This window comes from Tupaia chinensis, unplaced genomic scaffold (assembly GCF_000334495.1).
Source record: "Tupaia chinensis unplaced genomic scaffold, TupChi_1.0 Scaffold143814_1, whole genome shotgun sequence".
In the NCBI taxonomy this organism is placed as follows: Eukaryota; Metazoa; Chordata; class Mammalia; order Scandentia; family Tupaiidae; genus Tupaia; species Tupaia belangeri.
The window spans coordinates 607,411-618,879 of NW_006203664.1; the positions used below are offsets into that span (position 1 = coordinate 607,411).

At 54.3% G+C, this 11,469-nt stretch overlaps 1 protein-coding gene across 1 annotated transcript in view; it reads left to right on the top strand.

The window, feature by feature from the left end:
* AIPL1 (AIP like 1 HSP90 co-chaperone) overlaps positions 1–11,469 on the top strand; it is a 39,754-nt gene that overhangs the window by 11,810 nt on the left and 16,475 nt on the right. The window contains exon 7 of the mRNA XM_006165156.1: positions 8,318–8,555. Within this exon, the coding sequence (XP_006165218.1) occupies positions 8,318–8,555 (238 nt within the window). The remainder of the gene's footprint in view (positions 1–8,317; positions 8,556–11,469) is intronic.

Genomic DNA, 11,469 nt, shown 5'->3' on the forward strand with positions numbered 1-11,469 from the left:
CCGGCCACTGGGCCCGAGGCAGCGGGCAAGTCACCCAAGCTTTTAGAATCACTTCTTACAATTTAAAATTAAAATTAAGTTTTGAAATCACAGCCAGACATGTCCATGCTTAAAAAAAAAATTCGAAAGGGGACCAGCAGATGGCATAGCGGTGACATGGCTGGACTTCCTCATGGCCCATGGTAGACAGAGTCCCGGACCTGGTGGCTTGAAAGTCACAGCTGGCGTGTGTGTGTGTGTGTGTGTGTGTGTGTGGGTGCCCACAATCTGGGGTGGAGAACATGAGAGAAGGGATTGCAGCGTGGCCAACCTCCCGGGGCGATTTCTCACTTTCCCTCTCATTCTGTCTGGCTCTCTCCAATGAGCGCATGCGCCCTAAGGCAAGAACCTCTTAAAATAATAATAAAAAGGATACAGAAGAGCTTATGGCTGACAGTGAAGTTTATGTACTCCATGAAAGTGGGCAATGATTATTAGGAAAGCAGGAATCATCATTTCAGACAGGAAGAGGGGAGGAAATATTCTTCCTGCCCCTCTCACTTTTCTTTTCTTTTCTTTTCTTTTCTTTTCTTTTCTCTTCTCTTCTCTTCTCTTCTCTTCTCTTCTCTTCTCTTCTCTTCTCTTCTTTCCTTTTCTTTCCTTTCTTTCTTTCTTTCTCTCTCTCTCTCTTTTCTTTCTTCTTTTTTTAGAAAGGTTTTTTCTATAGAGTGTGTGCGCTCGCCAGCCAGCCAGACAGAGACAGACAGAAAGCGAGAAATCACCCCCCAGGGGGGATGGCCATGCCATTTTCCTCTCGGGATTTTGGGCACGCGCCCACACTCGCCCGGCGTGAGTTTAAGCCACTGGGTCTAGGACTTGCACCGTGGCCGGCTACATGGGAGTTCAGTGACACAGCCATTACGCTAACTGCTGGTCCCCTTCCCTTCCCATTTCCTAGCCCAGAGCTAGCGGGTCTAGTTGACCCTGCTGTTAGTTCTTTTGGTAGCTTTCCTGTCTCCAAATAAGACACTTAAATCACAAGTTCTTCACGCGTTTTTACCCCACGTTGATGAAAAATGCAGAGTTGATGCTTTCTCGCCCCTCCCGTCCCCTTCTGGGTAGTTCTATTTTTGGATCTTGGTTATTTTTGTTCCTTTATGGCTAGACCCAGAACTCTAGAATCACATGTTGGATGACGACGGCACTGCTTGGACCCCATCCCCCACCTCCCCGCTTTCTCCTCCTTCCTAAAGACCAAACGGGGCTTTCCTTTCTCTTTCTCATCGTCCCAGCTGACTTCCAACTTCTGCTCGGTAACCAAAATGGATAACCAAAATGGAGTCTTTGTGCTTTGTCCATCGACTGAGTCTAAAATCTGAAAATCAATAAACAGCATTTGCATGATTATGGCTGTGGAAGTGTGTTTCCCTGCAGGGCCTGCTCCTGGCTTTGACTGCATTTCCTTTTTCATGGTTCCAATGTCAAGACCTTCCTGGCATCAGGAGACACAGCACATATCCGACATGGCAGTGTTTGACTGCTGTCTCTGTGTCTAGGCTTCTTTTGCAGTGATACGAGGTTTGAAGTTTAAGCCCTCCCTGCCTTGGTGAAGGGGGAATAAATTTTAATTTTTGTTTGTTTGTATGTTTTGCTTTGCTATAGGGCATGCACACTCCCTGGAGTGACACCAGGATCGAGGGAAAGTGAGAAATCTCCCCCTAGTGGGATGGCCATGCTGCATTCCCTTCTCCTCCATTCTGCTCTTGGGATCTTGGGCACGAACACACATGCATTGGCGTGTTTTTCAAGCTGCTGGGTCTGGGACTTGACCCTCACAGTTAGCCATGTGGGATCCAGCCGCCTTAACCTCACACCACCGGCTGGACCAAGGGCAGTTAATTTTTGGCAGTGGGCCATAGGGCAGACTGTGAAGGAAGCGGAAGGAAGAAGGAGGTTTCAGAGGAGGTCAGAGGAAGAGGACTCGGTGATCTGCAAGGTAGGAGTGTCCTGAGGCCAGAGAGAGTCATCTGAGCTGGAGAAGGTGCACTGGGGAGGGGGACAAGGGGCAGAGAGCTGGGGCCTTCACCTGCCCCTCCCTGCCGCCCTGCCCTCGGAGACAGGCCTGGATGATGCCTGGGCTTCCAATGCGGCTCAGAGCAGATCGAGTCCAGCAAGGGACATATTTCCAGGGCCAGACACTATGGCTGGGGTGCCCAACCGCCCTGTCCCGTCTCCTTTTTTCGCAGGATCGAGGGAAAGTGAGAAATCTCCCCCTAGTGGGATGGCCATGCTGCATTCCCTTCTCCTCCATTCTGCTCTTGGGATCTTGGGCACGAACACACATGCATTGGCGTGTTTTTCAAGCTGCTGGGTCTGGGACTTAAACCTCACAGTTAGCCATGTGGGATCCAGCCGCCTTAACCTCACACCACCGGCTGGACCAAGGGCAGTTAATTTTTGGCAGTGGGCCATAGGGCAGACTGTGAAGGAAGCGGAAGGAAGAAGGAGGTTTCAGAGGAGGTCAGAGGAAGAGGACTCGGTGATCTGCAAGGTAGGAGTGTCCTGAGGCCAGAGAGAGTCATCTGAGCTGGAGAAGGTGCACTGGGGAGGGGGACAAGGGGCAGAGAGCTGGGGCCTTCACCTGCCCCTCCCTGCCGCCCTGCCCTCGGAGACAGGCCTGGATGATGCCTGGGCTTCCAATGCGGCTCAGAGCAGATCGAGTCCAGCAAGGGACATATTTCCAGGGCCAGACACTATGGCTGGTCTCCCCAGCCTCCTTGTCCTGCCTCTTTTCTTAGGCAGCATTTCCATCATCTTCCCTCCCTCCTGGGGTTAGCGAGGCTCCTGCCTCATTTGTGGTCTGCCAGGTCTGCGGACCCCCCAACGGGACTGATGCCCGGGTGCACCCCAGGGCCCGGCTTGGTCCTGTGTGCACATTTGCCCTTCTGATGCCTCAGGATATTCATGAGCCCAAGAAAAAAGAGGGGGTAGGGGCCAGGACACCTATAGGGTGTGGTGGGAGACACCTTGGAGAGAGAGTGCTATTGGGACACATTGGTGCTATTGTCACCGCCCTCCAAAGACACATGGGACAGCAGAGCCAGTTTTAGAAACCACGGCATCTTACAATCTGTCCTACTAGTGTGGAGATGGTGGATGCAGAAGTGGGGAGAGACACAGAAAGCCTCACTATTCAGGACTCTGGCTCCTGTATGAACTCCTTTCTGCACCCTGAAAACTAGCCTCAAGGGAGCTTCTGGCTGGTCTGCACGGGCCGGTGTTTGCAGGAAGTCAGTCCCAGGGGCGGTTTCCAGACTGCTCCTTTCCCGAGGAGTTAGTGGAAGTCTGTTCTTGGGTGGCCAGCAGGGGGCAGCAGAGAACAAGCTGAGCATAGTCCCTGGGCCAGGAAGCAAGATTCTGAGAGGCTGGGAATGCAGATGGGGCAGCGAGTCCTGACCTATGGGGCTGCTGGGTCAGGCAAGCAGGTGCTTAGAACCATGGAATCAGACTGCCAGCAGACCAGGGTCTCAGAGACAACTCAGTCCCATCCCCTGGTACAGTGGGGCAACTGAGGCTCAGCGAGGAGCAGTAGCTTTCTAGATCCCACTTCAAACCTGTGGGAGGGCTCAGGTTAGCGTCCAGGTTCCCTGACTTCGGGACTGGGAATGTTTCCTACTGCTGGGTGCTGCCTCCCTTCCCAAATGGTCCACAATGGGTAGGATGTCTTAGAAAAAAAGAGAAAAAGAAGGAAAGGGGGGGAAATGTGATGCTTACCTCAGGGAGCAGTCTGGAGTGGGCCAGGAGCCGCAGTCTGGGAGCAGTTAGAGGGGCCGACATGAGAGGTGCACATGTGGGTTGTCAGCCCCCCTGGTCTCTACCTGCCTCTGAGAACCATGCTGCTTAGACAGGGTATGGGCTGCCTCCCTGACCTCCGTGCTAACTGGAGTTGACAGGGACCTTGAGACCAGGGTGTGATGGGGGGGAGCTTAGTATGGAAGCTGGTGGCCAGAGGGAACCCGAGGTATTGAGCAGGTGTTTTACCACAGACCTAATGGCTTAAAACCACACAGGTTTATTCTCTCCTAGTCCTGGAGCTCTGAAATCCTAACATGGGCTGGCAGGGTTGCATGCTTTCTGGAAACACGAGTGGAGAGTCCATTTCTTTGCCTTTTCCAGCTTCTAGAAGCCACCTGCATTCTTTGGCTCCTGGCCCCTTCTTCCATCCTTAAAGCCAGTGGAATAGCATCTTGAGGTCTCTCCCTGCGTCCCTCCACTTCCGACATCACATCGCCTCTGTGTGTCTCTGATGCCACTGCCTCTCTCTCATGAAGACCCTGTGATTAGATCGAGCCCCCTGCACAATCTAGAATACCCCCCCACCTCAAAACCCTGAATCTAATCATAGTATGACAAAGTCCCCTTTGCTGGGTAAGGTAGCCTAGCCTATTCTCCAGGCTCTGGGGAATAGGTCGCAGGCACTGTCGGGAGGCGTTATGGCCTACCACAGCCCAGCATCTCCGTTTGTCCTGGCCCGCTGTCTGTGGAGGAGGTTCGACATGCAGGGATCCAGCACCCTTGACCTCTGCCCTCTGGTTGGGTTCGGCCAATAGGAGGCTCTAGAAGGAGATCTGCTGGTGGGAGGAGAATGTCTGGGCCTTTGTCCCTCTGATTCCCTCCTTGCCAACGGCAGTGTGGCGGTGGCTGTGCTCTTTGGTCTGTGGTCACAATTATGTCCAGCACCTGAGTGCTCATGGGTCCTGGAGGATCAGGGCTTTCCTGGGCCCCCTCAGCTCCTCCCACAACCTCGTCCTGCTCTCTGCGGCTCACCCCTGTGAGCAGGCCACCTGCAAAGACCCTGCCTGATCAGCTGCCACATCTCTGAGCTGAAGGGACGGAAGTAGAGCAGAGAGGTGGAGGAACTTGCATGGGTCGCCCAGCGCGTCATGGCTAGAGTTTGGACTTCAGGCCCAGATGCCACAAGTGGGACTAGAGGAGGTATTTTCTCCCCTCCCCGGGGCACACCGTAATTGACACCGTAATTGCAGAACCACTCGCACGGGAAAGGCCATCGGAGAGTCTGGCGTGCGTGCGCAGGTCGACGGTGTGGCGAAGGAGCACTGCGCATGCCCGGTTATTGCTCGTCACAGGGCCAGCGCACCTCCCTGTCTGCGCATCAGCCAGTCACCCCGGTCACGTGTAATTTAGCAAACACTCAACCTCCAGCAGCGAGGGCTCTGCAGGAGGCTTGGCGTGAGCCCTGGGTACGAACAGCAGCACCCCTTTCCAGCTCCTCCTCTCACTCAAGACGAGCACCATTAGTTCCTCTGCTAAGTGGAGCTACTGAGACGGTCAGAGCTCGTCCAGGCCACACAGCCTAGGTGGTGTCACAGGCACACAGCGCTGTGTGTGGCCTTCGGGTTGGGCGGAGACTGGAACTCTGGCCTCCCATGCGGCCCAGCATGCAGGCCACGGTGTCTTAGCATCGCACACGACCGAGGCGGGCCAGGCTGTTCTTTTTCAGCCCTAGCAAGTTTTTCCTGCACTCTGCGGTGGCATTAGAGGAGGCCCCCACCCTACCCTTTTTAGTTTACTATTTCTTTCTGAGAGAGAGAGAACCCTCAGCAGTGTCTTCATGCTGTGATACCCCTAGCCTCAGCTAGCCCTGCACCATGGCACTTATGTGGGTTGGGTCCAAAGCCTGGAGCCCCTTCGCCTGCACTCTGAGCACTCAGTAAGTGTCGGGGCAAAAACGACCCAAACTAGAACACAGCTTGGCATTCTGAAAAATTGCCCGCAAGGCTCTTGTTCCTATGGGGAGCCTGGGAGTGAGGAGCCATCTGGGCCTTACCCGTGTCCCGAGGTCCCTGAAATAATAGATCCCCACCCTGGAAAGCGAGGGAGCTCTGGCCTTGCCACGTCCCCTGTCTGGGTGGTGACAGTGTGACCGTCAGATGTGGCTTCTCTGACAGCCAACACCTGGACACCTGGCTCTTATGCTTCCTCCCCGGGCTGGCCAGGTTTCCTATCCGGAGACCCTGTCTTCAACTTCTCTTATCCGAATGGCCCGTGAACAAGCGATCGGTCTGACCACCTCGGAGTGCCTGCTGTTTGGGAGAAGGCTGCTGGCCGCCAGCCTGTCTCCACTTGTCCTTCTCCCGTGGTTCGGATGGGAAGGCTAGGTAACCCCCGTTCTTATTTATGATGGCTTTGAGTCTGAGTTCCTGGTCCAGTTACGATTGCCCCATTACTCCAGGTATTCTCACTAGCGGGAGAATCTGATGAACAAAGATTTCGCCTCTCCTCTTGCCACCGATAAAAATATTGTTTGAAGATGTCGTGGGGCATTTGTCTTTCCTCAACAGCCTGGAGGCTGGCAGCTTCTACTGACATGACAACCCCCAGAGGGTGGAGAATTCCGTCTGTTTTGTTCACCGCTGGATCTCTGGTAGCTACCGCAACGCCTGGTCCGGACAGGGCTGCAGAGACACCGGTGGTACGAGTCCATTTCTTTCTGAAAGCCGCACCTCAATTCTTCCACATGCAAGGACCCTCCAAAATCGTCTAGTCCAACTCCTTATTGTGGATGAGGCCCAGGGAAGTGAAGGGACCCGCCCACGCCACAACAGGGGGTGCTTCGTGGAACCTGGGCGGGGAGAAATGTGCTGACTGCCAGCTTGGCGTTTTCTCTCCCACCCACTCAGAATTTATGGATCCATCTCCAAGGCGCCATTTTCTTCTCTTTCTTTCTTTTTCTTTTTAAAAACAGAATCTGACTGTGTCAGTATTTCCCTTGCTTCGGCCTCCCCAGGTGGCTGGGGTCGCAGGTGCATGGTGCTGTGTGTGGCCTTCAGGTTGGACTGAGAATGCAACTCTGGCCTCCCCTGCGGTCCCAGGATGCGGGATGCAGTGTCTTAGCATCACACGCTACCGAGGCTGGACCACGGCATTGTCTTTCTGTGTTACCATTTTCCCCCCTCTACTCTGCAGTGGCTTTTGAGAATTCTCCCCGTCATCTTTAAGTTTAATATTGGGGTGTCGGAAAAGTCATGACACATTTTTCTATGCAAAACTCACTATTTCTTTCTTCTGAGAGAGAGGGGGAGAGAGGGCAGCCTAACAGTGCTGCGATGCTGTGACCTACCCCCAGCCTCAGCCAGCCCTGTACCATGGGTGTGCATATTTCCTGCCTGCTGGGGGGTGGGGGGGCTCTGGATGTGAACCCCAGGCTCTCCCAAGTGGCTCAGCCTTGCGGAGAGTCGCGTTGTGCGGCTGCACCACCATCCAGCCCTCCCTCTCGTTTACGCCCCAGCTGGCGTTCTGCTCCTCTTCAGATTTCTACGCAGCTCTGGTTTGGGTATGTCCGCACTGACCAGCCCTCATTTGTAAGGAAGGAAGGAGAAAAGTCCACACCCTGGCATGGCCGGTTAACACGGCAGGACCTGACCCAGCTAGGCTTGCCAGCTCCTTCTGGAGGAGTTAGGAGAGAAGGCACCCGGGGAAGTGGCTTTTCACCCTCCTCCGTTTTATGGTGAAGAGTATGAGGGCTGGAGAAGCGAGGTAACTAGTGCAGGGCTGGGATTTGAACCAGAGCTACCTGGCCCCAGAGCCCAGCCCTCCCCAGCGCCATCACTGCCTCGTGTGGCCCTGCCTGGAGCTGTGCAGTTGTTCGGTGTTCACCCTCTGCATGGTGACGCTCTAGCGGTTTTCCGAAACTGCAGGCGACTGCTCCTCAGGGGTCCTCTTGGCTGTGCCCTCGCGTATGACCCCAGGGCTGTTGCTGCCACCAGTTGGCTGTCCGATTAAAGCTGACCCAGTGAGGGACCAGCAGGTGGTGTGGTGGTTAAGGCACTGGACACTCCCACATGGCCGACCAGGGTTCGAGTCCTGAATCTGTGGCTTGCTTTCTCACTTCCTCTCTCTCTCACTCTCACCCTCTGTCTCTCTCTGGTCAAATAAAAAAATGAATAAGTAAAATAATAATAATAATAATAGTAATAATAAAAAGCTGACCCAGTGGGTAATGCCACCCAGGAGTTCCCTCAGAGATCATCTCACGGGCCACTGCGGAGGTCAGGGTAGAGTGAAGGCTAAGAGCAGAGGCTTTGGAGTCCGGTTGGCTGGAATTCCGACCCCAGCGTGACCATGTACCCGCTGTGTGATTGTGTGCAAGTTGCTTAACCTCTCTGAACCGTGGTTTCCTCATTAGTGTAACAGAAGCCGTCACTGCTGCTGCCTCCCCGGTCGTGGCATTGAAGGAGCGAATGCACGTGAAGTGTCCTGAGAGCCTGACCATGCTTCTCCCGTTAATGGCAGTCACTGTGCGTCCTGTCACACCAAGGCAACCTCTGCGCCCACCTTGGCCATGCCCCAAGCCCTGGCCTCACGTTTGCCATCTGGAGCCCCGCCCAGGTGCCCTCTGGATTCTGGCAGAACCCCACGCCCTGGCTGCAGGGGAGAGTGGATTTCCAGCAGCTTCGTAGGTTAGCCGTTCCTTTCAGCGTGGGAGTGAGGGACGCGCAGCCTCGGGGAGCCCGCTGTATATTTCACATCAACGTGGACAACGCGACCTTTCCTGGGTGCCCCTTTTTGTCATAAATATTGCATACAGCTGACACAGAGCCTTCAGTTCTTCGGCAGCTACTTTTCAGAACCCCTTTGGGGACTTCTAAGCTAGACAAGTGACACCACTCTCAAAACTGTGCATTCATCCTGCTGCCAGTTCCACGTCTGTCTCTCAGTAATGCTTTTTCTCTCTCTGAGATGTTGCATCTTTGGCTGGCCCCTCGGGGCTGCCCAGCCGGTTTCTCGGGCCAGCATCCAAGACCCCCATCCCTGGGGCTTGCAGATAGCTCTGGTTCCTAGCCCAGGGAGGAACACAAAAGCCATCCTTTGAGCGGGAGGCTTAGCAGCAGGTAGCGGCAGCAAAGAGGCTTCCTGGTTTCGATGAAGCCATCAGCTGTCTCTGCAAATGTGTTGCAGCCTCTAAGCCTTGTTTTCCCTCATTTAAGAACAGCTGCCCTCGATGGGAACTGATTTCTGGCGGTGTGAAGAAGCTGGCTTCCCAGGAAGGCTGCTGGCGTGGGAAAGGCAGATTAGCTGGGGATTTAGAGCTGGGGATCTCTTTGGGTGCCACTTAAGGGCTTTCTTCCCTTTGTTAGGAGCCCTGTTAGGGAGGATGAGTAAATAAACTTGATTATTCCCAGGGAGAGTGAAAAGAGGTTTGAGAATCTAGAAGGATGGTGGAAGGAAACTTGTGACACCCTAGATGGATGGTCACCAAAGCCGTCTCCTTTAGTCCCTGGACACAGCTGGCCCGTGTTTTCCAACTCGCCCGTGAAGGTTCCTTAGGAGGGGACGCGGAGGCCCTGGGGGTGGGCCTTCTGCAAGGGCATGCAGGCCCAGCGCAGAGCAGGAGCGGGAGCGGGTCCTGTATTCCTGGCCCCTCCTTTGCATGTGGTGGAGGAGGTGGCTGCGAGGCAGATCAAGCATGCGGGAAGGTGAGGAAGAATGGGAGCCTCTGGTCAGGGCACAGCCAACATGGGAGTGGTCCGCAGCTCAGCTTCAACGTGATCAGTTTAGAAGACAACACAAACACTGCGACGTGAGGGAGGCAGTGATGGGAGGCAGAGGCCGTGGTTCAGAGAGGCTCCGGAGGGGAAGGGGAGACCTGGGAGGAGGGGCCCATGCTTGTTTGGAGCAGAGCGAAGGGAAGGAGGGGGTGGGGAGGGGTGACGTGTTCAGGACCCCTCTCGGGAATTCTAAGCTAGACAAGTGATGCCAGTCTCAAAACTTCGCATCCAGCCTGCAGACAATTTTGATTGGTCTCGTTTCTCTTTCTGGGAGGTTACGTCTTTGGCTGACCCCTCAGGGCTGCCCAGCTAGTTCCTGGGGCCAGCTTCAGAAACCCCCAACTCTGGGACTTGCAAACAGCCTCCAGCTTTAGAGGCGGGGCTCTCCTGGGGGGCCCTGTAAATGTTCCCTCCCCTTTGTGAGGAGCCCCCATTATGGAAGATGAGTGCACGGACTTGGTGAGTCACTGGACGTGCTGTCATGCCAGGGTACACCCTGGCCATGCCCGGCAGTCCCGGCCTTCTATTTGCCACCTGGGAGCCCCGTGTTCAGGGGTCCTCGGAAGAGGGAGAGAGAGCTGGTAGGCTGGGCATCAGAAGGGGGCTTCTTTGAAAGAAGGGACCCAATAGAAGCGTGTGCCAGCTGCCCGCCCCTCACAAAAGGCCCTTGAGTGGAGATTATCGTTATCCTCAGTTTTCAGATGAGAAAATGGAAGCGCTCTTCAGTTAGCACAGTTCGGTCAATGACTATAATAAGTTCACCACCGGGTGCAAGGACCGTGGGGCACTTCAGCCAGGTTTGCCTCCTTACTAGAAGGATCACCATGAGCCTGATACTGCTGGGTCTTAGCCCTCCGCCAACTGGATGTGGAAACTTAGGCTCTGACAAGTGAAATGAGGGCGTGGATATGCGCCTGGTGTTTTACCCGACTACGGGAGCCAAGGTGTTGAAAGGAAGGAAGACTTTAGGGGTGGTTTAAAAATCCTTCTCTTGGGAGCCAGCATGTGGGATGGTGGTTAGGGCGCTGGACTCCCATATGGCCAAGTGCAGTTCTAATCCTGGACCTGATGGCTTGAAAAATCACACTGAGCATGTGTGCATACATGCCCAAGGTCCCAGAAGGAGAGTGGAAGAGAAGGGACTGCAGTGTGGCCATCTCTCTTGGGGGTGATTTCTCACGTTCCCTCTGTCTGTCTCTGTCTCTCTCAGGCGAGCACGTGTGCCCTATGGCAAGAATCTTTTAAGAATGGGAAGAGAGAAGGGAGAAGCAGAGAGATGCTGGCATGAGATGGAGGTCCACACTGAGTCAATGCCGTGAACTTCAGAGAGGGAGAAAGGGTGGAAGTAGAAAAGGGAAAGAAACGCACCCACCCTTAGGGCATCCCGATAGATATGCAGCTCTGCCATCTTGTTTTAACCCAACAAGGGCTATCTTCAACCTTGGAACTCTGAAACTGGGAGATAAGAATCCTCTCTCTCTCCCTCTCTCTCTCTCTCTCTTTTTTTTTTTTTTCCCAGAGAGATTTTTGCTATCAGGCATGTGCGCTCCCCAGAGAGACAGAGAGACTGAAAGTGAAATCGCCCCCCGGGGGGATGCGGCACCACAACCCCTCCTTTTCCATTCTCCTCTCGGGATATCCTGCACACAGGCACATGCACCCAGCATGAGATTTAAGTTGTCAGGTCCAGGAGTTGAGCCCCGGTCAACTACATGGGAGTCCAGCGACATAACCATTATGCCATCTGCTGGTCCCAGAAACCTCACTTGTTTTAAGCCACTACGTTTGTGGACATTTTAAATGGCAGCCGTAGCAAACCTTATTCAGCACAGTAGCGTATGTAAAAGTTTTGGTCCTAGGGCTCAGGTGTCAGGCACAGGAGAACAGATCTCAGAGGGGGGACTGTCGCTGAGCTCAGGAC